Source organism: Hyposmocoma kahamanoa, unplaced genomic scaffold (genome assembly GCF_003589595.1).
Source record: "Hyposmocoma kahamanoa isolate Upper Pololo Valley unplaced genomic scaffold, ASM358959v1 79, whole genome shotgun sequence".
NCBI classification, from domain to species: Eukaryota; Metazoa; Arthropoda; class Insecta; order Lepidoptera; family Cosmopterigidae; genus Hyposmocoma; species Hyposmocoma kahamanoa.
The window spans coordinates 9477232-9503936 of NW_020653993.1; the positions used below are offsets into that span (position 1 = coordinate 9477232).

Consider the following 26705-nt stretch of genomic DNA (forward strand, 5'->3'; position numbering starts at 1 on the left):
AAAGGGGTGTCAAAGTATGCATGTCCATAGTATTGAATTTTTAATTTTTTTTTAAGTTCAGCTTTCATATTGTTTTAGGTACATTTTTCAAATGTTCTGTATCGAGGATGACAATTTTTGATATTTGGCACTCTAAAGTGGGTAATCCAAATGAAAAAATGCAACACGTCCTGAGCACTTTGACCGAAACATCATCCCTTTCTGACGACATCGAAAATATTGATTTAGAGACTTTAAGCCTTAAAATTAAGAATATTTGTAAACGAATTTCCCACTACTGGGCAAAGTCGAATCGTACTAGATCTAAATTCTTAGAAAAATATTCAGATTGGCTGCATGTCGTTGAAAATATTGATGTACAGCGAACTGAGTTACGTGTATCTCAGAGCTTTGACGAAGTTAAACCATCAACTTCTTCATCGCATGGCCGTCCGAGAATTAACTTTGACGACACCAGTAAACGTACAAAAAGGAGAAGATTGGCTAGTTTGTCTAACCAAGACCCTTCTCTTGTACAGTCATTGCTCAATGCGTCCGATAGCTTGTCTTGTCCTGAAATCGATTCTAGCGAAGTTTTATCGCTCATTGTTGAAGCTCAGTTAACTCGACATCAATATATATTAGTAAAGAAATTTATAGACAATAAGTTTTCAAAAACCATTTTCCCATCTTACCAAAGTGTCGTGGAATCTAAAAAACACTGTTATCCTTCAGATATTACTGTTACAGAATCATCCGCCGAAATCGAACTTCAAAGTTTATTAGATCATACTGCCAATCGGATTCTCAAGTCTCAAAAAGATGTTTTGGATAGTGTACCTAATGAGTCTCTAGATAAGATATCTTTGATAGGGAAATGGGGTTTCGATGGCAGTACAGGGCATTCAGAATATAAACAGTGTTTTTCTGACTCCACTCTTGAAGACAGTAGCCTGTTTGTTACTTCGTATGTGCCACTTCAGCTTGTTTTGACAACAGATAACAAAGAAAATTCAGTAGTTTTGTGGAAAAATCCTCGTCCTTCATCAACTCGATACTGTCGTCCTATACGCCTCCGATATTTGAAGGAATCGACTGCAGTGTCAGTTGAGGAAGAAGCTCATTTTAAAGATAAAATAAGGAACTTGCAGCCTACTGTTTTCAAGGAAGAAGATCGCGAATATCGCATTACTCATTGTTTGCAACTTACTATGGTAAATGGTAAAGTGTGTAATGCACTTAGTGGTGTTTCTTCATCAAAATGTTTTATTTGTAACGCCTTGCCCAGTGAAATGAACAAAATTGACGAATGTTTAAATAAGGAAGTCGATGAGAGTAAATATGAATTTGGTTTATCACCTCTTCACGCGTTAATACGTTTTTTTGAATATTTTGTTCATGTCGCGTACAAGTTAGATGTTAGGAAATGGCAAGCTAGGTCCGCTAATGACAAAATGCTTGTTGCTGCAAAAAAATCATATGTTCAGACTCAATTTAGAGAAAGATTAGGGCTTATAGTGGATAAGCCTAAAAGTGGCGGAAGCGGAACATCAAACGATGGTAATACAGCCAGGCGGTTTTTCTCGAATTCAGAAATTTCCGCTGAAATTACTGGGATCAAGAAGGATCTCCTAGATCGTTGCTGGATCATCCTTCAATGTTTAAATTCGGGATATAATATTAATAAGACGAACTTCGAAGAGTTCGCTTTAGAGACGGCTCGGCAGTTAGTTGCCGAGTATCCGTGGTATAACATGCCTGCTTCCGTTCACAAAGTTCTAATTCATGGTGCTAATGTTATAGATTACGGTTTGTTGTCAATCGGAGAGTTGTCTGAAGAAGCAGCTGAAGCGACTAACAAATACATCAAGTCTTTTAGAAAAAATCATACGCGTAAAATGAGTCGCATTGTGACCAACACAGATTTAGTAAATAGGCTGCTTCTTCATTCAGATCCCTTCATAACAGGTCTACGAAAGTTACCTGTTAAAAAAAAGGTGTACTGTCAAAAGCTGTATTAGACTTGTTATGTATTTAAAGTTAATATTGTTGAGATTTAATGTATTTTGGTATAATTTGTGTTTTGTTTGTATTTTGTAAAATGAACTTTTTTATGTATTTTTATTGTTTTAATTTATTCATTTGTGGTTATTGTTAATACAAATAATCATTATTTACACAGTTTTACCATTAAAAGTCGCAGTATAAAATGTTTTAGATACATCGTCTAAAAACAAAATTACTGCGAGACATTTTTACACCTAAATATTGTCAAATATTTTTTAAAATGTATAATTTTATTAATTTACGTTTACCTAATCATATTTTAACGTAATAAAATAAAAAAATAATAATAATTTCGGAGTTACGTATTTATGACCGCCTTAGTATGGAGCGTGAATCACCGTGCGCCCGCCTCAAATTGCCTATTCTCATTGTGGCGACCATATTTACAGAAACATAATTAAACGAAGACATGGCTCAAAGAACTTATATCCAAGCCAAAATCATTAATAAAAAAAACAACCAAATGTTGTGTTTGACAGTTGAACTGGGCTGTCAATGTCAAAAAAAGCGTGTGATTCACGTGTGATTGTTATTGTGAATTCAATAAAACACAAAATAGTGTGTTTAAGTGTGTAAAATAAAAGTTTAAATTAAGAGAATGAAGCACAAAAGGTTTGAAGAAAACATTCTAGTTGACGAAGCTTACACTAATTACGGCAAAGTTGACAAAAACGCCGACGAAAAGAAGACTCATGGAATTGCAAAACATTTCGCTGATACATTGGAATATGAGGAGAAAAAGAAGTGGTATCATCAAGTAAAGTATCCACTTATTAATTATACAGCGTGTTCTATCGTTTTTTATAAAGTTAAAGGTATTAAAGTTGGTGTTATTTATTTGTCGAGGTAACCTATATATGCATATTTGCCTACGTGCTACCAGTTAATACGCTGTGTGCCCTTCGCAGTTTCACCATAAGTAGGGTGATAAAGGAGGCCCCAGTGGCTAGTATCCAGCGCACATAACCATTGAAGGGTGACCTGCAGCCATGTTAAACTCTACATATTATTCTATCTTTCAATGCACCAAGAATACAGTACAAGAACATCTTTACGATGCTGTTGAGACTGCCATGGCACTGCAGTGCCATGAACCACGAACAGATGACTTTTTTGCCATTAGGTGAAAAAGTTGTCGTTTAGCAATGGCATCCCAAGGATATTTGCCTGTCATCTAGACTGTACAATTTTAAGGTTACTGGTGAAATTCAGTTGTGATTTGTGTATTTTGAATTTCATAGTTTAATATTTTAATTAACATCCAATATTTCGTCATTGCAATTGTACTATAATGGTTTTTAGGGATTCCTTTTGTAACAAACACCATTATCACATGGACCATGGCCTGAAATAAAATTTTCATTATTATTATAAGGAAGGGCTGTAGGGGTGTGTGTGGATGCCCATCATAGGGATCAGAGGATCCCACTAGTTCAGATCCGGAGGATCGATATGAGGTCAAGGACCTGTTAGGACAATTATAGTAGTCCTATGAAGTAGAATGGAGTTAGAAGAAGTGTACATGATTATGATTGAACCTTAGGCGTGGAGACATAAGCGTGTTTGTATTGCTTCTAAAAGTCACCATGTGTAACTTCAACTTTACTTCAGATCAACTTACTATTTAGATATCCAGACCCAAGGCATGTGGTGGTCTTTGTACTCTCGCAGGCCCCTTAAATTTTTATATGTTCACAGATGCCAGAAGAACCAGGGACATTTGTAAAAATATTGAATCAAGAGCAAATAGAGGAAATTAGAAAGGAAGCAAACAGTGCTTTGCATGGAGATACAATGGCTTATGAAACAAGTAAGTACTATCAAAGCATTGAGTTCTTTTTTTAGGTTCTCGCTATTGTTATACATAGGAAATGAAACTATTTTATCAGATCTGTCGTGAATATTTGTTATTTCAAACAAAACTCTTTGTTTTTGCATTGATAAAACAAATATATGTGATTTAAATGTAAAAAAAATAGTTTAATTTCCCATTAAGTGTTTATTACAATTTAATGTTTATGCTGCTGTAAGATAATGTAAAAACATAATCTTATAAACTTCATTTAGACTAACTACATTGCTGCAACTGCAAAATAGCAATTGGCACAACATTACAGTAATAGCATAATGTGTGTGTGCTTTACAACCTTCATCTGCTAATGCCAATCCAAAGTCCAGTTACTTCTTTTGACAAAAATGCATGGATTGTTGATGGAACATATTAATATTATTAGGAAGGCTCGTACAGAGGCAGTGTTGCCCTGCAACCCTTTAAATGCCAATTGATTTATTGTAATCATGACTAATTACAACTCAGAAGCCAAGAGCAACTCAGCTAAAGAACTATAAAATTGCCTTGACTTCCATTGGCTTAACCTCTGGCGAAAGCATGTGTATGCCTGATAATATTAGTATTATTATTAGGTTGTCTTCATTCAGAGCCTTTGCAACTCACACACTTGACTAATATTGCCCATTATAGGGCAACATTAATTAAGTGCAGAGAAGTTTCATCTGCTTCATGACGCAATATACAGTCTCTGCTCTGTCATAGCTTGACATTGGACATTTGCTCATTTAAGCCTCAACATCTCGTGAGAGCCCTACCTCGCATTCTGATGCCATTCCAGTGCCAGAGCTTCTCTATAGTGTTTAACACTGTAAGTGTTAATCAAAACTTTCAACTGTTCTATACAAAGTTCAAGTAATATTGTAAATAATTTCTTTGTAGAAACAAACAGAAGTGGCTCATCAGACCACCAATGGGCTAAGACTTTGCTGAACAAAGGCGCTATCGGAGACAGAGTAGCTGCAGCCACAATTTTGATACAGGTATAGAATGTTATGTATGCATGTATATCATAGAGTAGTAACACCTATGAGCACTACTTTCAGCTATACCTTACCTTGGAGTAGGGACACCAGGATGCTGGTGTTAAGAATCTTACGGTATTGTTTGTTAAAGTAAAATCCAAGCTTCACATTCACACAAGTTTTGTAGAAGCAGATGGATATTGTTAAATTTAGGTTTCTTAGGTACAGTTACGATGTTCTGACGCCGGCCGACGTGTAAATATTTTTGAAATGAAGAACATCTGCTTAATATATAAATAAAGTAATACATTTTGCTAAAATAAATGAAGCAAAATTGGTTGCCTGACTTATATCCTTAGACAGTTGATGATCAAAAGTGTCTAGGGATTGATTACATATTATTTTACCACAACACTATGTGTTGTCTATAAGACTCGCTCTCTTTGTCTAGTGCTTCTGCTGGCCATGCCACAGGCGCTCGCTGCTAAAACTTGTGTAACTTTAAATAGTGACAATAAATATTGAGAATAATTTAACACATTTATATGTTGTCCTGCCAACAAATGGACGCCGGGTCCACTACAAAATACACGAAAAGAATGTCCGAAGTTAAATTTAAAAAAAAAAATAACCTATACAAATGTCATTACATTTGTATAGGTTAATTTCAGACAATTACATGTGACTACATGTAACGAAATATAAAACTAAAACATTTAATTTAAATTGTAATTTCATTGCAGCACTGTCTAATTTTGCTTGCAACAATTTAATGGCCCAAAAACACCATTTTCAGCTTCTACTGGAAATTTAACAAAATGCGCCATATTTAGCTTCGACTGAAAATTACTTGAACACAAGAGTAATGGAGTAGCCTTTATCGTAAATATTAATAAATTTTTATATATATTATGTCGAATTTTGTACAAATTCACTTAAAGAAATAATAAAGAGTTGGCAGGTACATGCATACAAATATTACTACAAATGTGAAAATAAGCGTGTACTATAAGAAATGTACCGATATTCCAACTAAACGTAAACTCAAATATCCGTAATTTCGAAAACCGATTTATAATAAAACCGTTACGCTTTCGAGTAATTTTGATGCTTTTTACAAAGACTAAATTAACTTTTGTTTAGGAAATGAAACTATTTTTCCGGATTTAAATCGCGTATATTTGTTTTTTCAAACAAACTGACGTTTCGGGCCCTGGTCCCATGGTCTATAAAAATAGTTTCATTTCCTATGTGTAACAATCGCGAAAACCTAAGAACTTAACTTTTGTTTTTTAATCTTCCTAAAAAAATACATATGACATTATGAAAATTCGACCTAATGTTATTTCGGGCAAATGTATTTTCTGACTTCTGAAAGGTAATCCCAAGCCGTAAAACGAGTACAACAATATTTTGTTCAATAATGCTAACGTTTAATAAAAAATCATTTTAAAAATAAGATTAAAATCAAAACGACTCTATAGTTTCTTTGTTCTAAATATTTTAATCGCTTGTGGTTCGAACAATTGAAAATGACCAATAAGTTTATATAAACTTCTTGAAATTGACGTAATAGGTCTTTTTCCATCTTTTGCGCATGCATTGTGCAGAAAAACGACAGTTAGCTATTTGATTATTTTGTGTGCTTTTGTAATTTATATTTACGATTCGTGTATATATAAATTAAATACTATAAAACTGTACAAAATAACACTTTTAAATGAGAACTATGATAACACAATATATTTGTTTAGTGAAAATATGATACAAAATACTGTTTTTACACTTTACAGCAGTAATTTTTACAAGTTATTATTATATGGCACTGCATGATTGACAACCGCGCTGTCAGTCGAACAAACGAAGTCTGTTGCGCGATTGACGCTCTGTATGTGATTTTAACGCCCTATATATAGGTGCAGACACTTTTTAGCGCGAACCCGATGTCCATATGTTGGTAGGTGAATGAATTAATATAAATATTTTTATTTAACATTTTTATTAATAAGGTAGGGTAAGCAAAAAAAAATCGAACGTTTAAAAAAACCGACCTCAAAAGTTCGCGGAATTACCTACATCTCTTTGCCAAGTTTTATTGAAATCGGTTACCGGAAAGTGCGCGAAACTGGATTCATCCCCTAGTTTGACACCCTTAGAGATGGAATATGTTCTTGATATTTAAATGGGACCACTACTGAGGTACCCTTTTTCCAACGAAAAAAGAACCAACAAAATTTTATTTTATTTTTGAGGGTACAAACAGCTTGTATCACAATGTAATAGAAACTATATTAAATAATTATAAGCAAAAACAGTTTCACGTAAATCGGCTCACAAATCGCATTAATCGGTTGTCGCGTAAAAAAGCAGTCGAATTGAGAACTCCTCCTTTTTTAAATCGGCTTAAAAACTATATAGCAAACGCGCCAGCTGTATCCAAACTCCGTTCCTAATGCTATTTTGCTTTTTTAAATTAATAATTAAATTTCTTCTGTTTCAGGATAATCCATTGACCAACTTAACGGCTCTCAGAAACCTAATTAACAATGTGAAACCAGCCAAGAAAAAAGATGGAATAGTCATTATTGGTAAATATATTTATGTTCTATTGTAATTTTTAAGTTGCAAACCAGCTTAGGTAATTGTATGTCCTACAACGGCAATGCTGTCTTTTCTTGGACGACGTACGTAACCTGACGTACAGGTTAAGAATGGTGCGTCGTGCTGCGAGGTTCCTTTCGTGCAATCCAATGATCGCCATTAACATGTATCTGGTCTTCAGACTGGTTTTATTATTTATTTAGGACAACTTACAAAACATACACAAACAATTGGTCAAAACAGTAGAGATTGGAGCTCGAGTTTTTGTGTTGTTTCATTTACAAGTTGCCACGGCGTGCGTATATACATAGGAGCATTAAAAAAAAATTAAAGTAATTGACTAAATTATAAATAAGAGCTCTCATGCCAAAAAAGTTTTGACGTTGGCTCCGCCCAAATTTGTGAAACAAATACCCGGTGGAACGGAACGACCGACAAAGCCGAAAATATCACGTTAAGAACCCCACATACATGAGTTTTATTTACTTTAAATAAAAATCAGAGCAGTTGGAAAATGTTCGTCCAGATTTAAAACTTTCGCGGTGCAACAACCCTACGCGAATCAATCGTGTTAGTACATCTACTGCCCCACAGGCGGCGTTCGTGTCATTGGCACTCGCAAAAGAAATAAGTGTACTCACTTGAATAGGTAATTAAAAAACATTGAACTTACTTTAAATTAAAAGGATGTTCGATTTGTCCACGTCCCCTTTATTCTTGCAGACATTCAGACATTTCAGACACATTCCTGGGTGTGCCGGTCACACGCCGATGTGGTTTTCCACACAAACACACTAATACACTTTACTTGCTTAACACAAACACTACTTATAAACAGCACTATTCCAATAAGTTGCTGTCACAACCCAAAAATTAATAAGTAAACGTTGTTTTGTGTTGTAAACACGAGAAAAACATGAGACCACGAGTTACCAAACAACCAGTCATTTTGAACTAATTTATGAATGAAAAAGTGTTACCAATTAGACTAAAGCAAATATCACTAAACAGAATGGTCACAGTACAAGCAAAAGACTCCTGAATACTAAGATAAAAATAATATTAAATTTTAAACGATTAAACCTAATTAAATACGCACCAATAAATACCAAATTTTTTTTTGTCGCTAGAAATAAAAGACGCTTTTGATGTCAAATCGTCACATAAAGGGACAAAGTTGCTTACTTGGCAACTCTGCATAGAGATGCGCGCGGCGGCGGCGTACGCATCGGATATCATTGATAACTAATATCTAAATGTTAATTTTAAAAAGACAATTATGATAAAGAAATAGGTTTCGCAATAATCGTCTTGTCTGGTATAAGTACCATGAGCAATTCAACAGTAAAAGTAAGGTAACTGCAGGTCGTTTAATGAATTGTAATAAATAATCAAATTTAACATGGTGATAATCGATACTCAAAAATAAGAAAACGAACCGTGGAGGTGGTCTGCAGATCTCCAAGCACCGATTTATTTATTTTCACATTACATTTATTAAAATTTCAACTACAGTTAACAGAAATTTTCGTTTTAAATGTTGATCTCATTAAAATGAACTCTTCGTTTTAAAGTTAGTAAATTCTTGTATTGTAAATTAAAACTATTTCCAAATGCATTGAAAAATAGACTATTACAAAAAAAACGATCTCCCAATTATGCTGCCAAAAACAGATAACAGGTATCAAATCTCTAAATCTCTAAGGTTATAAGCGACGTGATTGGCTGCCTCAATTTACTATTTTACGTCAGGGTCGGATTAAGGGTTACGAGACTATTGTAATTTGAGTATTTGACGCATGTTGTAGAACGTGTTTACTTAATTTAGTTATGTTTATTTAAGTTAGTCTTATCTTATGACGCAGAAAACATGGTTGAACTCCTGTCAGAATCATTTAGAAAACTTTACTTTTCTTAAGTTGTAGTAGGTAGTTTATAACAACGCATAGTTTAGAAACAACATGTCTCCCGAAGATTCTATGAGAGGTGCATTTTTTCGGTAAATGTAAATATTGGGTCGTCAAACACGGAATTCAGGGGTGTAAATTACACTCAAAATAATACAATAAAATACCCGAATAATTAATCATGATTCACATGATGACCGATCAAACAAAGTGATTGATCAAAGAAAGCGACTGATGGGGTGCTGATCAACGACGGAGGTCAGCGACCTATTAAATTTCAAAGTTTTTTGCCCTGAGTACCTCCCGGTAGTTGCCTCCAAACAGCTGTGTTTTATGATGTAGGGTTGACAATACAGACTTTTCAAGCAAATCTTTATCATTGAATAACTTGGAAACTATTACACTTAGAGCAAAAATACTTTCAGTACAATTAAGTACATATTTAAGACTCTTCACGGTTTTCGGCTTTGTCGGTCGTTCTGTTCCACCCGGTATATGCCTGAAGTTCGCGTGACATGCGACAGGAGATGTTGAATTTTGCGCATTAAAAGTACCAAATTCGTTTTAGCGGAATAACTCTAAAACTAAAGGGATTAAAAAAAATTCCGTAGTGACTGTTGTCGATCATGAATAAATATAATTAATTATCTAATTTTTGTCCTAATAACCTGTAGCATTTCGAGGATAAATCAAAAAAATGTGAATTTCGTGATTTTTATCTATCGAGGAAACTTTATTGTTTTATGTTTCTGATTAATGTCTATGCTTGAATATATCGTGTAGTTACTCATACAATATTTTATTTTTAACTTTAAAGTGGATATATCCCTCTAAAATCAAATCGAAGATTAGGTATTTTTCCTCTGCTCCCTCTTAACTGTTTAAGATTAATGTCACATATATTTATTGGTTACACTACGTGTCAACTAGTTAGGTACATGGATGCATTTAAAGGAAATACGTATTTTAAATATATAAATTAAAGTAAATTATGTACAAATAAATGTATGTTCATGTGAGTGGCGACTCAGGTAGCATAAGTTAGCCTTTTTAATTCGGCTGTACACTTATTAAGGTTACACGAATAAATGTCACTGTCAAATTTTAACGCCAAGTCGTTGTAGTTTTTTGCCATTCTGTTGATGGGGGAATTTAGGCCAAGATTATTACGGGAAGGAGCGACATGAAACAGGGAGTATTTGCTTTTTCGAGGCAGTTTGAAAGGGATATTATATTTAAAATTAAACAGTAAAATAAGAACTAATCATGTTTAGTCCAGCGGGTTGGTTTAATATATTTTTCAGACGAGCAATGCTTTAAATTTGTCAAGCTTAGTTTTTAAATACATTCTACGAGCCGAGATCGGCACCGCCACCGATTCATTCCCGCCAAAAACAACTATGTACAAGGCGTGGCTGATATGGCTTACTTGCTGCTACGCTTTCGCGTCATTCTCTTAGATTTCATTTCATTCATCGTTGTCACGTGTGTCCTGTTTAGTCAAAGGGACTTTTTAAGTATTTTAAAATAAAGAATTTACTTACTTACTTTATTTTGGGGACAACAGGACACGAAGCTTAAAAGCGGTACTGTCCCACTCAAAGCGGCACGTATGGTCGTTAGTTCGTGGAACTATGTCCCTATTAGCCATGTGTTGTGGACACCGTGGGATCCCGCAGATTCACGACTACGACGCCCCCGGCCACCCCGATTTCTACCAGGGTTCTCGCGCTATAGAGAGGTTAGCGTTTGTGGGGGTCGGCTCGCTTGACCCATCCCCCACAAACGGTTGAGACCGTGCAATGCGGGCAGGGGATCCCCGTCCCTCTACACTTGGCATTGAGGTGGGATATAACCGTAACGTTATTACAGATGCACTGTCTGAGCTACTGGTCTCTGAGTTGCTGATTCCGGACACGAAACTGCGTTCATTCGAGCAGCATGCACTTGGTCATCTGGACGATATAACTTCTGGTAATAAGCAGGCGCGGCGGAATGTGCTCAAATTGTGGTACTACGAAGATCAACTTAAGGAGCTATATGGAAGTGAGTGTTTTAAGTAAATTTCATAATATCCGCATCCAGGACTACTAACAGCTCTAATAGTACCCGAAAAATGTCCAGTGAAAAATTTGTAGAGCTTATGATTAGGCATTATACAAGTAGAGCTCCTTGTGAAAGGGTTCGTCCAGGGAAGTACTGCCACCTTACCTATTTTTGCCGCCAAGCCGTAATGTGAGCATTACTGCGTTCCGGTTTTGAAGGGTAAGGGTGCTGGGGAAATTGCAGGCACATGGACTTGTGAACTAAGTCTCAGGGTGACGAGCACGTGGCAATGCCACTCAGATCTTTGTGACTTAAAGGTCCGAGTGGCACTGCAATTGTTATGGACAGGCGTGTCGCTTACCACCAGGCCCCTGACTCGTTCGTTTCGTCACTTGGTAACATAAAAAGAATTTTTTAAAAGGCATTTTATTGGTGTGCTGGTGTAACACGTCCATTAAAAATTGTTCTTTTGTTTAGCTCAATATTATTTATAAACTAGTTTGTAGGATTTTGGTGTATTCTTAACACGTAACAAATAGTATCATGTCTAAATAAAGAACTTAAGCAAGCCGATAGAAATTTTGTTATAATAAACCTTTCATCACTTTTACACATACATTACGGAATGAAATTCCATTGTTGTTTATCCATGTACAGCCTGACTTCACCCACAGCAGGGTATAGACCTCCAAGTTTCTCCTCACGATCCCGTACTAATCTCATCCAGGTTCGCCCCCCCAATTCCTGCGATGTCATCCGCCCATCTCGCCACTGGACGCCCGACATTCCTATATCCAGTCCTTTGACGTCACTCAGTTATCGCCTTACTCCATCTGTCATCTTGTCTCCGTATCAGGTGCCCTGCCCAGCTCCATTTTAGGTTCGTGATGCGGTTCCCTACGTCCTTTACCTTTGTTTGACTTCGAATCTGGACATTGGGAACACTGTCTGTATACCGACACAAGCAATAAAGGAATATGTTTAATGAACCAATATTAAGTGGAATAAAAATATCAGCAGAAAGAATGCTTATTTACCGTTTGAAACATGTCCACCCTTCTCTGGTGGATTATACAGACACAGGAAATTGTCTAACAACGGTACAAACAAGTCGTGCGCCTGGTGGTAAACGACACACCTGTCCATAACAGTTGCAATGCCGCTTTAAATCGCAAAGTTCTGAAGGGGCACTGCCACTGCAATTCCCTCGCACACTCTCCGTACCCAATTTACTGCTTGGCGACAGACACAGGTAAGATAGGAGTACTTCCCTGGACAAACTTTTTCACATGGAGCTCCACTGCTGCTAACTTTGGATTTGCTTCGTCCTTATGAGTCTGTGTAAAGTCTGTACACTTACAACAGAAAAGAAAATAAAATCATAAGCGCAAATTTATGAAATAATTATTCACACTTGTCATTTTAGCGTACGTGGAAGCCTTGAACAAGTTCGCACATGACTCAGTGGAAGCCAACAAGGAAAAAGCTGTTAGCGCCATGTCCTATCTTCTTATGCACCATCCAGAGAGGGAAAAGGTATTAAAATAGAAATAAAGACCAAGGTTCTTTGTAAAATGGTAACAACCTAGCTGGGTTGTATTACTAACATCAGAAACAACTACTTTTGTTCCATAACTTTTAATATTTCATCAAATTTTACTTTCTTACAAAACTTTAAATATTAAAAAAAATCGGTCTGAAGGGTGATAACTATGTGCGGTTGCAAAAGAAAGCGTAAATACCAGTCCGATGCAAAACGCAGGAGCGAGTGTGGGGTCATCGGGGAAGACGCTTGCACGTTTAAACTTACTAACAAACCAGTACAACAAAAAGTTTATTTTTGGTAAATTTATTGTTTTGTAAAAAGTTATGATACAAAAGTTATTGTTTATGATATTAGTAACATAGTCATGCGAGGTTGTTAGTGTTTCAGAAATAACCCTGTATCCTCGAGTATATAACCAGAAAAAGAAACGAAATAAGTGTCATCCCTCTCTGTATTGTATTTAACATGTAATTTTTTGTCCATTATAGCAAAACTCAAGTTAAACTGGTCGAATTGAAGTGAAACTATTAACGACTCCCGTCAATTGTTTCGAATTCGGGTCGGCCAATCAGAGCGCAGTTGTCACCGTAATGATTTGGCAGAATAGTTTTCAAACAAATTAAAATTACATTTCGTGTCTATTTCTGGTTTTATACTCGACGTTTGTTTCAGTGACTTCTAAACGCCTTTACAGCTATCTTAATAACGGTGTAACTTACTTCCAGATGTTATTAACAAACATAATAAACAAACTTGGCGACCCAAGCGCCGGCGTGGCTTCCAAAGTGATTTACCACCTCTGCCAGCTTCTCTACAACCATCCTAATATGAAAGCTGTTGTTCTTAGCGAGATTGAAAAAATGTTATTCCGGTAAGACTTGTTTATTATTTCTGGTGTTTATTGTCTGAAAAATCAGCTTAAGCTGGGACTAAAAAGTAAATTTTATCTAAATTATAGGTGTTGACGTATCATAGAAATAACACACGATGTTGTGTTATTTCTATGATACGTACAAAGCGCGATCGAGTCTTTGGTACAGACCGGACGCTTTCAGTCGACTTAGTTGTGAGTTGCTATTACATTTATTTTTTTATTATACAATGGGAGGAAAGCCGCTAAAGCCACAGACGCGACAGATAATTTACTGCGAGTACTGTATTTTTTACAAGAAGCCGGATACCTAAATGATTATCACTAGTATCAGGTTTCTTACCACGGTATGACTTCTTTTTATTTTCCCGATATTTCGGAACGGTTGCACGCTCCATTGTCACGGGTTGACTGGACGGCGGCATATGACAGCTTTAAGAGCAGACATATCTGTCTACCCTCTTGCGCTGTCGACCACTACCTTCATCGCGATTTGTTGTGGCGTTACCAGTGTCACTCACTTTTTTCACACAAACCACACATTGTATCCACACGCGAAACTGAACTCGAGGTGGTAAGAAACCTGATACTAGTGATAATCATTTAGTGAATAACCACGAAAGTCTTAAAATCTATATAGCCGGATACTTGTCCGTGCAGCGCGGAAAGTGATTATTCCCTCGATGGCGAACATACCAACATAGCTATATAGCATAACATATATAATACAAATATAACATAGCATAGAATATTGTCATAATTGTAATATAACGTCAGTAGAGTAATTTTGAATTAATAACGGGAATGTTAATAATGATAGACAGGACCAAAGTAACTTGATCCCTAGTCACGAGCAAATCTTCAATATGGGAGAGGTCTATGCTTAATGAAAGTTAATATGTTTTTATAGATCGAATATTTCCGCCCGAGCGCAGTACTACGGTATTTGCTTCCTGAATCAGTTCTTCTTAGGCAAAGACGACTCCGCTATTGCTGAGAACCTTATACGTATTTACTTTTCATTCTTCAAGGCTTCAATTAAAAAGGTCAGTGATCCAACTATATTACATCTAGGTACTTATATAGGTTGCCCATGAAATCAACGCCCGAACTTATTCGTATTTATTTATTATATAGGAAAGCCAACATTGATGCATATACAGCAATAGCAAATGTACAATTCTTTACACAGTATAAAGGTAGATTTAGAAGAATGGAGACACCATACTTATTGGCTAACACAGCAAGCTATACAGATTCATATGAAAATTAATTATTCAATTGATCTTTATAATTATAATCCTTATTTTCTTTATAGGTAAAAAGAAAAAACAATATAATCCCTACATTAGAATGATAATATAAATAAACGATATGATACAAAACAGATCATTCTAAATATAATAATAACGCACACACGCTTAATATCGTATTAAGTTTTAACTGTTTTTCGCTAAAAGGGTAGCTTTTTTTAATAGTACCCCTTTTCACTAGAGCCACATATTTATGCAATGACAATCAAAACATTTTTTCCTCAGGGCGATATCGATTCAAGATTAATGTCAGCAATCCTCACGGGCGTGAAACGTGCTTACCCGTTCGCAGACCGCGAGCGACTGACCGAGGCGGCCAATCACGTGGCGTCTGTTCACCGATTGGTCCATCTTGCGCCATTGAATGTTGCCATACACGCGCTTGCGCTACTCTTTCAGATTAGTGGCGCTTCTGAGGGTACCTCGGACAGGTAGTTTTTTTTTTCACTTGTCAATTCTATTATTAAGAGATGGTAGCTTAGTTGGAGTACGGTTGGTTCACAGTTATTGAAAGGTCGACGAAACGGTTCGGACCTCTGTGGCGGCAAGTTTGTGAATGTTTATCAGCAATACCAATGTAAAAAAATGTTTAAGATAGCATTTTATAAAATATGATGACATGTTACTGACGCCACTTTCAAACTTCCCCTGATGTACTCATTCCTTATCTTATCTCGTTATCCATATAGTATCCACCAGGTCTAATCACGTCTTGCATATTTTCTCCTTTACCTTAAGGGGCATTCGCCGATCGCAAATAGTGCCTATGACATGTCGCCATTTTTTTTATAATAGGTACCATTGATTTGTTAAATTTACAGATACTACACAGCCCTGTATCGGAAATTGATAAATTCGGAAATATTCAACACCACCCATTCAGCCCTATTATTCTCGTTGATCTACAAGTCTCTCCGAGCCGACAAGAGTCCGGAACGTGTTGCTGCTTTTGTCAAGCGGTTATTGCAACTTTGTTGCTATATGCAACCGGCACAAATATGTGGAGTGATGTTTCTTATATCTCAAGTGTTGAAGGATTCTGCGAAGAAGGATGCTGTTAGATTAGTTTGGACTAAACAGGAGATTAAAGAGGTATAAATATTGCATCAATCATGATTGAGTATATTTGATGATCTCGATGGTCCTACGATTTACGCTGTCGGCGCTGGTTTAAGAAGATCCCAGGCGTATTTTTTTTAATATACCAAGAGGTAGGACGAACAAGTCATGTGGTTGGCGCTAAGCGACACATTTGTTTTTTTTTTTTTGACGGGGGTGAAATCTTTATGGATACCCCTGAGCCCAGGACACACCTGTCCCTATAGACAGGCAATGCTGCAATTGCAGCGCCACCCAGACCTCTAAATCTCAAAGATCTGAGGGGCACTGCCGCTGCGTACATCACCCTGAGACATAAGTTGACAAGACACATATGCCTGCAATCTCACCAGCACTCTTACCCTTCTAAACCGGAACGCAGTAATGCTAACATTACTGCTTGGCGGCAGAAATAGGTGAAGTGGCAGTACTTCCCTGTACGAGCTCTACTGCTGCTAAGATATTATAATATTCTGCATGGTAATACTATAAATTCCCTTGTCATGTCAACATTGTTGGATTGTTGGAAGGGTGCCGTTTAAAATAAATCCTTTTGATGCTTTTTGCGCTCTTTCACAAATTGCAAAAGGTTCGTCCAGGGAAGTACTGCCACCTTACGTATTTCTGCCGCCAAGCAGTAACGTGAGCTTGACTGCGTTCCGATTTTGAAGGGTATGCGTGCTAGTGAAATCATAGGCACATGGAACTTGTCAACTTATGTCCCAGGGTGACGGACGCAGTGGCAATGCCTTCAGATCTTGGTGCAATATCGTACATTGTATTTATGCAGCATTTTAAGTATTCATGCGACATTTAGTTACAATTCATCACAATCAGCCATCGCGCAGTGTACTCATTTTACACCTATCAAAGGTATCATAGTTAGTAACAAATCAGAACTCACACAGTTATCGTACTGTCATTTATAAGTGTATGGAACACCGCGCAGAGTGGTACTGCAACTGTTATGGTCAGGCGTGTTGCTTACCATCAGGCGCACGACTTGTTCGTCACGTCCCTTGGTATGATAAAAAGTATATATATGCTCTAAAAAAATATATAATTATAACAAACTAGTGGAGTAATTTCACAAAAAGTAATTGAATATCAATTCAATACAAAATTTAATTATAATTAATTGCGCCTTCTCTAGCTAGCTGATAGCTGTAAAGTTACCTAACTGGGTGACGAAATACTTTCATAGATTTCTCATAGATGGCGCTACGGTTATATATATGTTCTATTTTGCTTTTATGCATGCATATGCGTGTATTACATTTTTTAAAATCTTTTTTATGAATTCAGGAAGTAAAGGAAGAACCTAAGCAAGAAAACGAAAATCACTCTGAAGAGGATGAACCGAACGAGACTGTGGATTCTGTAGAAGTAGTAGAAAAGCAGGAAGATAGAAGAGAACAGAAAAAGATTGACTTGTTGCGTGGTGATAAGAAAGATTTACTTATTGGTGAGTATTGCTACTTTAGCATTGAAAAATAGACATACATTGATATCCCAATTAGCGGTGGTAGACAAATGGGAGAGTGATTGCTTCCCAATTGAAAAGTCAGCGGTTCGATTCCCCGTTTCAGCAAGTACCTATGACTTTAATTTCTAAGTTACTTTACTTATTGATTTATTAGCATCTTTCTAACGATGAAAGTAAACCTTTTTCCTTGGAAGAAACCCGTGCCCACCAGTGGGACGTATAATGGGTCGGATGATTATCTAATGTGTAAACTTGGGAAACGAACTTTTCTAAATTGGTCCTAGTCTGGATATTCTGAGTAGAGCCCCGGAGTGAATTCCCTTACTCTGGTAGACAATATATTTTAATATATGTTTCAAAACGGCAGCCGATCTAAAATTTAACCCGTTCCGGCTGAAATTTGGCATCCGGCCGTGTATGAGGACCTACTATACGAATTTTTATTCCGCCAGTTTTCGACATGGCCGCCTTTTTTTTCTACTGTCCAACATTATTGACCTCCTAAAACGAATCGAGGTATATTAAATTAATATAGAAAGATTGTGTTCGATTGAATACAGTGAATAACAGGACAATCCGGATCCTTCGAAAACTTCTCTGTATCACTACCTGATACTGTAGGACCCCCAGCTACCCAGCCAAAGCGTCAAAAACCGGGTGAGAAATTAGAGTGGTTAGGTACTATGATTGTTATTATTATTTTGGTTATCTTAAATTCTCGCCGCTCCCATAGATTAAAAGAATTTTGAGTTATAAAATTTTTATTTTTATTAAAAATTACAATAGTATTAGATAGATAGAACGTCAAACTGTGTAGTAAGAATGCGTTGTGGTATGAAAGATGATGTAGACACCAGGATAGAGAGGGGGATGCTTTGTTCGTTATGTCATGTAGAAAGAATGAATGTTGGTAGATTGACGGCACAAATTTATAAAATGAATGTGGATGGAAGCGTGAGGAGAAACCTCGGCGTACACATCTCGATCTGCCCCCGTAGGCACGCTACGGGAGCCTCGATAAAGATATTATATCCACTTTTAGCTGTCAAATTTTTGAGTGATAAATAAACATTTTACAATTTTATCACAATAGCTTACATGGCGAGCACTGTGACGTCATATTTTGACGTTACGGTACTAATAATGCGACCAATGGCTGCATAAGAATATCGCAGTGCCAAACATGGCAAGGTCACAGCTCATTTTAAAACATTTTGACAGTTCTACATAGTAATTTTATCAACGTAAAAATTGAGCGCGACAAACGAGATAAACAGAAAAAATAAAAACAAACAAATTGATATATATATAAATTATTGGAAAAAGGTGAGAAGAGCATTTTTAATACATGAGAGTAATTAGAAATAATAATAATAACGCACACACTCAACATACCCCCGCACTAGGGAAACTGTGTCGCGGGTGCCATGGACACACACATAGACAACCACAAATTACACCCAAACTCACGAGATAAATAAATGTAGGCTATACAAATATTTCTCCCGGCCCGGGAATCGAACCTGGGACCTCTGCGTGGCAGTCCGACATGGTAACCGTACGGTGGCAGAAATACGTAAATAATAAATAATGTAAAATATGTGAAAACGGAAACTACAAAAGCCCTGCATTTTTTGATTCATCGTTTTGGCGGCTATCACTAAACGACAAAGATAGCAATATCGTTATTCTTGTTCTCCAACATGGAAAACAATAGTTCCTTACCAAATAAACGATATCGTTCTTTCGACTCTAGTGCGGTGTCTTATCGATTCAGTATTCGCAATAAAAAAAAAATTTAATAATGGCAACATAGCTTTAATAACTGAAAAAAATATGTCACGGGGAGATTTATCAAGGGTCTATCGCACATTGCATGGCATGCTACGGTCGCAGATTGGGGATGTATTTAAAAAAAGCCGGGTGAAAAGTGCCAAGAATGGCATGTATAAAAAGACTGATGAGAGTGGAGGCGAAGAAGGTTTATCAGGGATGTACCAAGTGGAGGTCCTTGATCACTGCCTACCCTATTAGGAGACAGGCGTGACGACATGCATGTATGTTTATTATTATCGATATTTTTTTACACATGGGGAGCGGAAATCTTTTCATTATCCCTTAAATGTTATTTATTTCACCCAGACGATGAAGAGGAAACCTACATAGATCTAAATATCGATGACGAGGGGAATATTAAGCCTGCAAAGCGCAAATCTGCACCTCAAGCTGGCTCAAGCTGGTTCCATGCAAAGGTTAAAAGTGAAGAGTCCCAGGAGCCTGAAAAAGATCTGGAGACCAAGATACAGCTCAAGAAGACTATAAACATGGAAAGGGTAAGTGTATTTTATGTTTTTATGGTATCAAGTGATGGGACGAACAAGTCCCATGCGTTTGGTGGTAAGCGACACGTCTTGCAGTGTCACTCAGAGCTTTAAACCGCAAAGATCTGAAGGGCCCTGCCGCTGTGCCTGACACCCTGAGACATAAGCTGACAAGTCCCATATGTACCTGTAATTTCACCAGCACCATTACCCATCAAAATCGGAACGCAATAATGTTCACGTTATTGTTTGGCGGTAAGGCGGCAGTACTTCCCTGGACGAGCTCTACTGCTACTAAGATAATATAATATTCTACATGGTAATACTATAAATTCCCTTGTCATGTCAACATTATTCGATTGTTGGAAGGGGTGCCTTTTAAAGTAAATCCTGTTATGCTTTTTGCGCTCTGGACCGTCTAATCAAAATCTGTCTAAAGTATCACCGTTTAACAACACTTGGTGTTCCCCACGTGGACACCCCAACATTACAAGAATATTTATAATTGAATCGAGAGGCAGAGTCGGCTGTACAAAGCACAAGTCCGGTCGTTTATGGATTACTGCTGCCACCTATGGGATGGTTCTGATAAACACCCACTGGCCACCTTGGCTTCAAATGAAAAGCGTTCCAAGTGGCTTATAGGTGACTCGGAATTAGTAGAGGCGAAGTTGCAGAGCTTTGAAGTAGCCTGCTTATCGATTTTGTTCAGGATATTATCAGAGTGTGCGGGGAATTGCACGATTTACACGTCATCATCGGCTAGACGTAGTCTGGGGTTCCACCACTATGTTGTGAATATTCCAAGGATTCGCCCGAAACCTTTCGCTTCCATTTTTATATTGCAAACGGCTGTGGAGTGAAATTCCCTGCCTGCAGACGTGTTCGCTGAACGGTATAACTTTGGCCTTTTCAAAGCGAGAATGAATAGGCATTATTTAGGTGTTCACGCTCCGTCGCCGACTTCATCGTCACTTACCATCAGGTGAGATGGGATTGAAATGTGCACTTAATTAAAAAAATGAGGCATTATTGAGATTTTTTGCTAAATAACTCCACTAGTTTTGTTATATATAATATAAAGATCGAACACATGGAAAAATTTCTTCGATCCGGTGGGACTTGAACACACGACCATGCTGCACCGTAGCATTGCTTTTACCAACTCAGCCTCAGGTCAAGTTATCGAGCTTTCGGCATTCGTCGCCGCTAATGACATCTAGTGAGAGATTTTTGAAAAATATTCAAGGTAGATGAAGGCTAGTCGACCACCTCTTGACCTTTGAAATAAAATCGTTTTCAATTTGACATCAAATATTTCCAGGTAATCACCTCGTACAACCCCCTTGCCCGCAACCCTCGCTGGGCTGGAGCATTTTGTTCAGCTTACGTGGAGCTGCTGCCGCTCGCTCATCACTTCCACCCCACTGTTAAGCTCTTTGCTGATAAACTTCTCAATGGTACGTACAATATAATTAATAATCATTCATTGTTGGGTATTCCCATGGAATGTCACTTTTTATTAAAATTTCACTAGGTAGTGAGAATGGTATCAAGCGGTATTAGTATCAAAACCGTTGTCACCATATGCACACACTTGTGAACTAATCTTACATTACTTTACGAAGATAATAATAATCTTGACTGGATATTATTTATCAAACGGAATTTGGCCTATAGTATACTGCTGCCGCTAGTTCAATGGGCGCTTGTGACAAAAACTCAAAACCGAGAAAATAATTTTTAAAGGAATGAAATTAAAAAATATCTACTTTTCTCTTGCGGTAACTTTCCACCATCCACCTAGGAAATTATAGTCTCAGTACAAAGTACTAAAAAACTGACCTCACAAGTCATTCATGCCCTAGTTTGCAACCCTTAGAGGTGGAATATTTTCGTCAAATTTAAATGGGACCATTTCGGAGGTACCCTCTTTCCAACAAAAAAAGAATCATCAAAATCGGTTCACAAATGTTAGCGTATTCGCGTGTTAGTATATATCACAAGAGTTATAGAAATAGAAATAGAAACCATTTATTGTAACGCCACATTGTAAAAAAAAACACAAAAACAAAGACTAATACAACTAAAACATAAATAACACAAAGAACAGCGTAAAAACATTTCAACAACAAGTTGCATAATACTATACTGACATGTGTGCGGCTGTGGCGTGTACAAAAGGATCCCATTCTGTTAAAGTCACAACCAAGGCTAGGTTGTGACGCTGGTTTTCAATGGGCCCTAGCCGAGTGAGTGAGAGTGACGGACGTATGCGTCCCGGAACAGATAATAAAATAAAATAAACTACGTGAATACTTAATCATGAGTGCGTATAGCGTTAGTATAGCGTTATTGCAGTGTGTACTCTTATATCGAATAAATACATAATCTTTGCAATATATACATACAGGCATAAGGGTGTGTAGTGTGAAAATAAATTAATAAAATATTTAACACATATTTAAAGTACAAGCGTTATCCTTTTATTTTATTTTTTTAATTTTTTAATTATTTTATTAGAAAGTGTGTTTTTCTTTTTAACAATAAAAATACGATCCATTTGAAGTGTTCATGTTAAATTTTATCTAATAATACCTACTCTTCTTATAATAAATTTATTATTTATTAGAATTAATGGTTCAAATCAGTGGTGGGGGAACATTCCCTCTTTTTATAACAAAATTGTTATTCTAGAGTCGGCTAGATGCAGCCTCAAAAAGCGTTGTGTCTTACATGCACATTTTAATAAATAAGTTTCGCGCCGAGCGAGCGTTCGACGCGGTTGCTTTTTCTGAACGGCTTAATGGGATTGCATGGCGATAAATGTGGTGAAGATTTTGGCGGTTGGTTGCGACGTCAGAAACTTTGACTTTTTAAGTTAGGGAAAAGTATCGAGTTCTTAGGTTTTCGTGATTGTTATACATAGGAAAAGGATCTATACGTATATTTATTTTTTCAAACAATCCAAAGTTTCGGGTTCTTTACAGGCCAGCCGTGATCATGCGATCTGTAAAGGGCCCAAAGTGTTGGTTTGTTTCAAAAACAAATTTACGCTGTTTAGATCCGAAAATATAGTTTAATGTCTTAAGTATTATGTTTCAACATTATATCCTGTGTTGTAGGCAGTTCTGCTTTTTAAATTATTGGTACACTTGGTTACTGTCATTGGTGTAGGCGGACGAAGAACTTGCATCTTTAATTATTTTTACAAAATGTACAAAGAACTTTGGCTTGACGTTAACGTTACCCATATGGTTCGAATTAATTAACTTTAATTTAAAGAATTAAGTATCATTTCTAAAAATATAAACAAATATATTTGTCAGAGCCAGTTATACTTCAAACGTAATGTAATATAATTCAATTTATTGTTTACGCAATGTGCGTTGCAAAAGGATAACTCTTGTATATTGTATAGCGTAACATCATATAAAAAAAACATACAGTCGAATTAAGAACCTCCTTCCTTTTTTGAGGTCGGTTAAAAAAAAATAGTGACTGGTCGGTCTTTTGTTACTGATCACGGCAGTGTAGATGTATTTGATTTGTATGTCATTTTTTAGGACGTAGATAAAAATGTGGTACACTGCAAAACATGTTAATGTAGTAAACGCAATAAAGGTTGTATTTAGGTAGCATTTTAAAAATTATACCTCTTTCAGATACTATGTTACTGTAATAATATACAGTGTGATAAAAAACCACTGACCATTTTAAAGGAGCATACTTTATAATGGAAATAAAAAATATATGTTCGGTTTTTTTTTTCAAATAATACATAAATAAGTTATGACGTTTCAAAGTTTTCCGAAAAATTACGAACAGTATTGACACCCGATGATTAGCAGACGCCGTTGCTATAGCAACAAGAACGGTGTGGCGCAGTGGGCGGAGTCAGCGCGCGAGTTCATGTATTTGATAGACAACATAATATTAAGCTAACGCGATGTTCTACGAGTTGTTTACACAACTCGGCGCCGATTACTCAATTTTATTTACTATTTTGAGGTAACCACGCGTCAGAAATTATTGGGAAATATTAACATAAAAATGGGGATTTCTATTACTGAATCTTATGCACAGGAAAAAAAATGGCTAGTGATTTTTTATCACCCCATATTTGAGCAAGAAGTTTATAATTTTCTTCAATAAAAATCAGTTACAACGAACTATGTGAAAACACGTATCCGAGATTTTCACTCTAAAGCGACGATAAGTTGCTTTGATCCCAAAGTACGTCACTAAAGCACTTGTGTTATGGAAATCGGGAACAACGACGGTACCATAAACAGTTAAACTCGAGACAATATAGAAAAATTAGTTTTTTTCTACATTGACCCGGCCGGGTAATCGAACCCGGCACCTCAGCTTTTGAGGTGGGTTTTTTTTAATAATTGCTATTATCATTTCCAGAGCAAATCATTCAATACAGTGGTGATCCCCTGAAGGACTTCGCCGGTATCCGTTTCCTCGATCGTTTTGTATTCAAAAACCCGAAAAAACGCACCGAGGCATCGCAGAATGATGGAGACCTTAAAAAGGTCAAAGGCTCACACCCCAAATTTGCTGTTAGAAAGAACTACGCAGCCAAAGGTTTGTTACCTTGTTTTTCTACAGCATTTTTCTAGTGATCGGTTCGATGCACTTGCACAATGTGCGTTTCTCAGTTCATTTTTGTTACTAATCGACCAAATGAAATTTGACCAAAAAAAATAGCAGTAATGTTAGCATTACTGCGCTGCGGTTTGGAAGGGTAAGCGTGCTGGTGAAATTACAGGCACATAAGACTTGTCAACTTATGTTTATATAAGTTTATAGAGATGCGCCGAGTACTCGTTTGCTACTCGTGTACTCGGCTGTTTTTTTACTACACGTACTCGGAACTCGGAATGGTACTGAGAAGAGTACTCGGTTAAAATAAAACGTTACAGCTATAGACATAATAAAGTAAAACCAACAATATAATCAAAAGAGATTTATTACTAGAAATTCTGTACAATTGTAACAATTTCTAGTAATTTAAAAAGATAGTTTACATTATTAATATTTAAAATTTAACAAAGGCAGGTTATGATGTAGAAATACAAGTCTTTCTGCGCGTTCAGGTAATAGCTAGTCTGTTCCTTTTTTCTTCATACACGTTACCCGCTTCGGAAAATAACCGCTCTCTACATACAGTGCTTGCAGGTGCACGTATAAACTCTCGTGCTGACTGTGATAGTTTTGAACATCTTGTTTTATGCCCTGGCATTCATTGGAAAGGACTCTGCTCACGCGACAATAAATTTTCATTGACATATCTGTCTGATTCCAGAACAATGGGACTTTTAAGATTATCACGTTCCGGTTGTAATGAACCGAGTAACTCGGCCGAATTCTCGGCTCGACAAATGTTAGATCGAGTAATATTCGGTACTCGGTTACTCGGTAAAACTTGCACTCGGCGCATCTCTGTAACTTTACCTTATTTCTTATCCGTACTTTATCATCATAAACAGCCTGACTTCGCCCATTGCCGGGTACAGACCTCTCAAGTTTTTGTGCCACTCCCCACAGTCCTGTGTTAGTCTGGGGGTGTACTCCCTTTCTCTGTCCGACATCCGTCCCTAAAATAAATAATACTCGATCAAATTAAAAGATGCATGATGTTAATGAAGCTTCATACTTGACACTGTCCATTGTTCAATGGGAACACAGTCTGTAAGCATGTCACGGTCCATAGCTATCTGTGCATCCGTACTTAGGTATGTCTGTTCAATTTCAGGTCTCAAAAGTATTCCTGTTAATTCAGCATCGTATTTAAATGAGGACGCTTCGAAAATACCCGTCGACGAGAAATTCCTTTACGAGTAAGTTTATTTACCGATTTCTTAATATCAAAACTATAATTTCCTAAGTTTAAGTGTCGAAGCACGAAATTGCGAATCGGCGCGACGCGAATCGCTGCGATGCGATTTCGCGTGGCAAGGCATCTCACTATCACGTTTCGGGTAACCAATCGACGACACAGCCAATAGACGCCTAATATTTGAATTTTGCACGGAATTCATTCTGTCAACTGATTGGCGCAATGAAGGTCATAGGGATGCGACAGTGTAAATTTTGTATTACGTTTATCGATAAAATGGAATTAATTAATTATAAAAATAGATTGTATTTTGAATTATTCCTTTAAAGATTATAATAAAGATATAGTGGCATTATCTACTCGTAACATAATTTATTTACATATTAAATTAATAAGAACATAATGTTTACACGGACTAAGTTGGCAAAGTTGTTGGTATAAAACATTGTTCTTAATTTCTTCTTACTTTCAGTCCTATTGTTGTGCTGTATTTATACTGGTAGGAACATATTATCTAGATTAAACAAGGACAATGGATAATATTGACTTCATAGTAGTAATACCAAACTGACAATGTACTAAATAAAAGAAGAGCATCTCAAAGTGAACAAAACTTATTAAGTAACTTGTCGAAATGATAATAAATAGGTTATTTGATGAAATTATACAAGAGTTGATTTTACTTGCCAGTAGAATAGTAAATAGTCTAATTACTCATTAAAACAACATAATCGATACGAATATTAATTTAAATCGGTACGTCGAAATACGAAGAGACGGCGTAATTAGATGCATAGAAAAAAAA

The 26705-nt window shown here is 36.6% G+C and overlaps 1 protein-coding gene across 2 annotated transcripts in view; it reads left to right on the plus strand.

Annotated features, from left to right (window-relative positions):
* The first annotated feature begins 2697 nt into the window (after nucleotides 1-2697).
* LOC113233614 (CCAAT/enhancer-binding protein zeta) overlaps nucleotides 2698-26705 on the plus strand; it is a 34270-nt gene continuing 10262 nt past the window's right edge. The window contains exons 1-15 of one of the 2 annotated variants that reach the window (XM_026468767.1): nucleotides 2698-2803; nucleotides 3745-3856; nucleotides 4778-4878; nucleotides 7361-7448; nucleotides 11241-11414; nucleotides 12841-12950; nucleotides 13686-13831; nucleotides 14742-14877; nucleotides 15370-15575; nucleotides 15966-16236; nucleotides 17548-17707; nucleotides 19871-20061; nucleotides 21374-21509; nucleotides 24466-24645; nucleotides 25817-25901. In XM_026468767.1, the coding sequence (XP_026324552.1) occupies nucleotides 3745-3856; nucleotides 4778-4878; nucleotides 7361-7448; nucleotides 11241-11414; nucleotides 12841-12950; nucleotides 13686-13831; nucleotides 14742-14877; nucleotides 15370-15575; nucleotides 15966-16236; nucleotides 17548-17707; nucleotides 19871-20061; nucleotides 21374-21509; nucleotides 24466-24645; nucleotides 25817-25901 (2096 nt within the window). In that variant the 5' untranslated portion in view covers nucleotides 2698-2803. The remainder of the gene's footprint in view (nucleotides 2804-3744; nucleotides 3857-4777; nucleotides 4879-7360; nucleotides 7449-11240; nucleotides 11415-12840; nucleotides 12951-13685; nucleotides 13832-14741; nucleotides 14878-15369; nucleotides 15576-15965; nucleotides 16237-17547; nucleotides 17708-19870; nucleotides 20062-21373; nucleotides 21510-24465; nucleotides 24646-25816; nucleotides 25902-26705) is intronic. The other variant, XM_026468768.1, reaches the window with a different exon arrangement.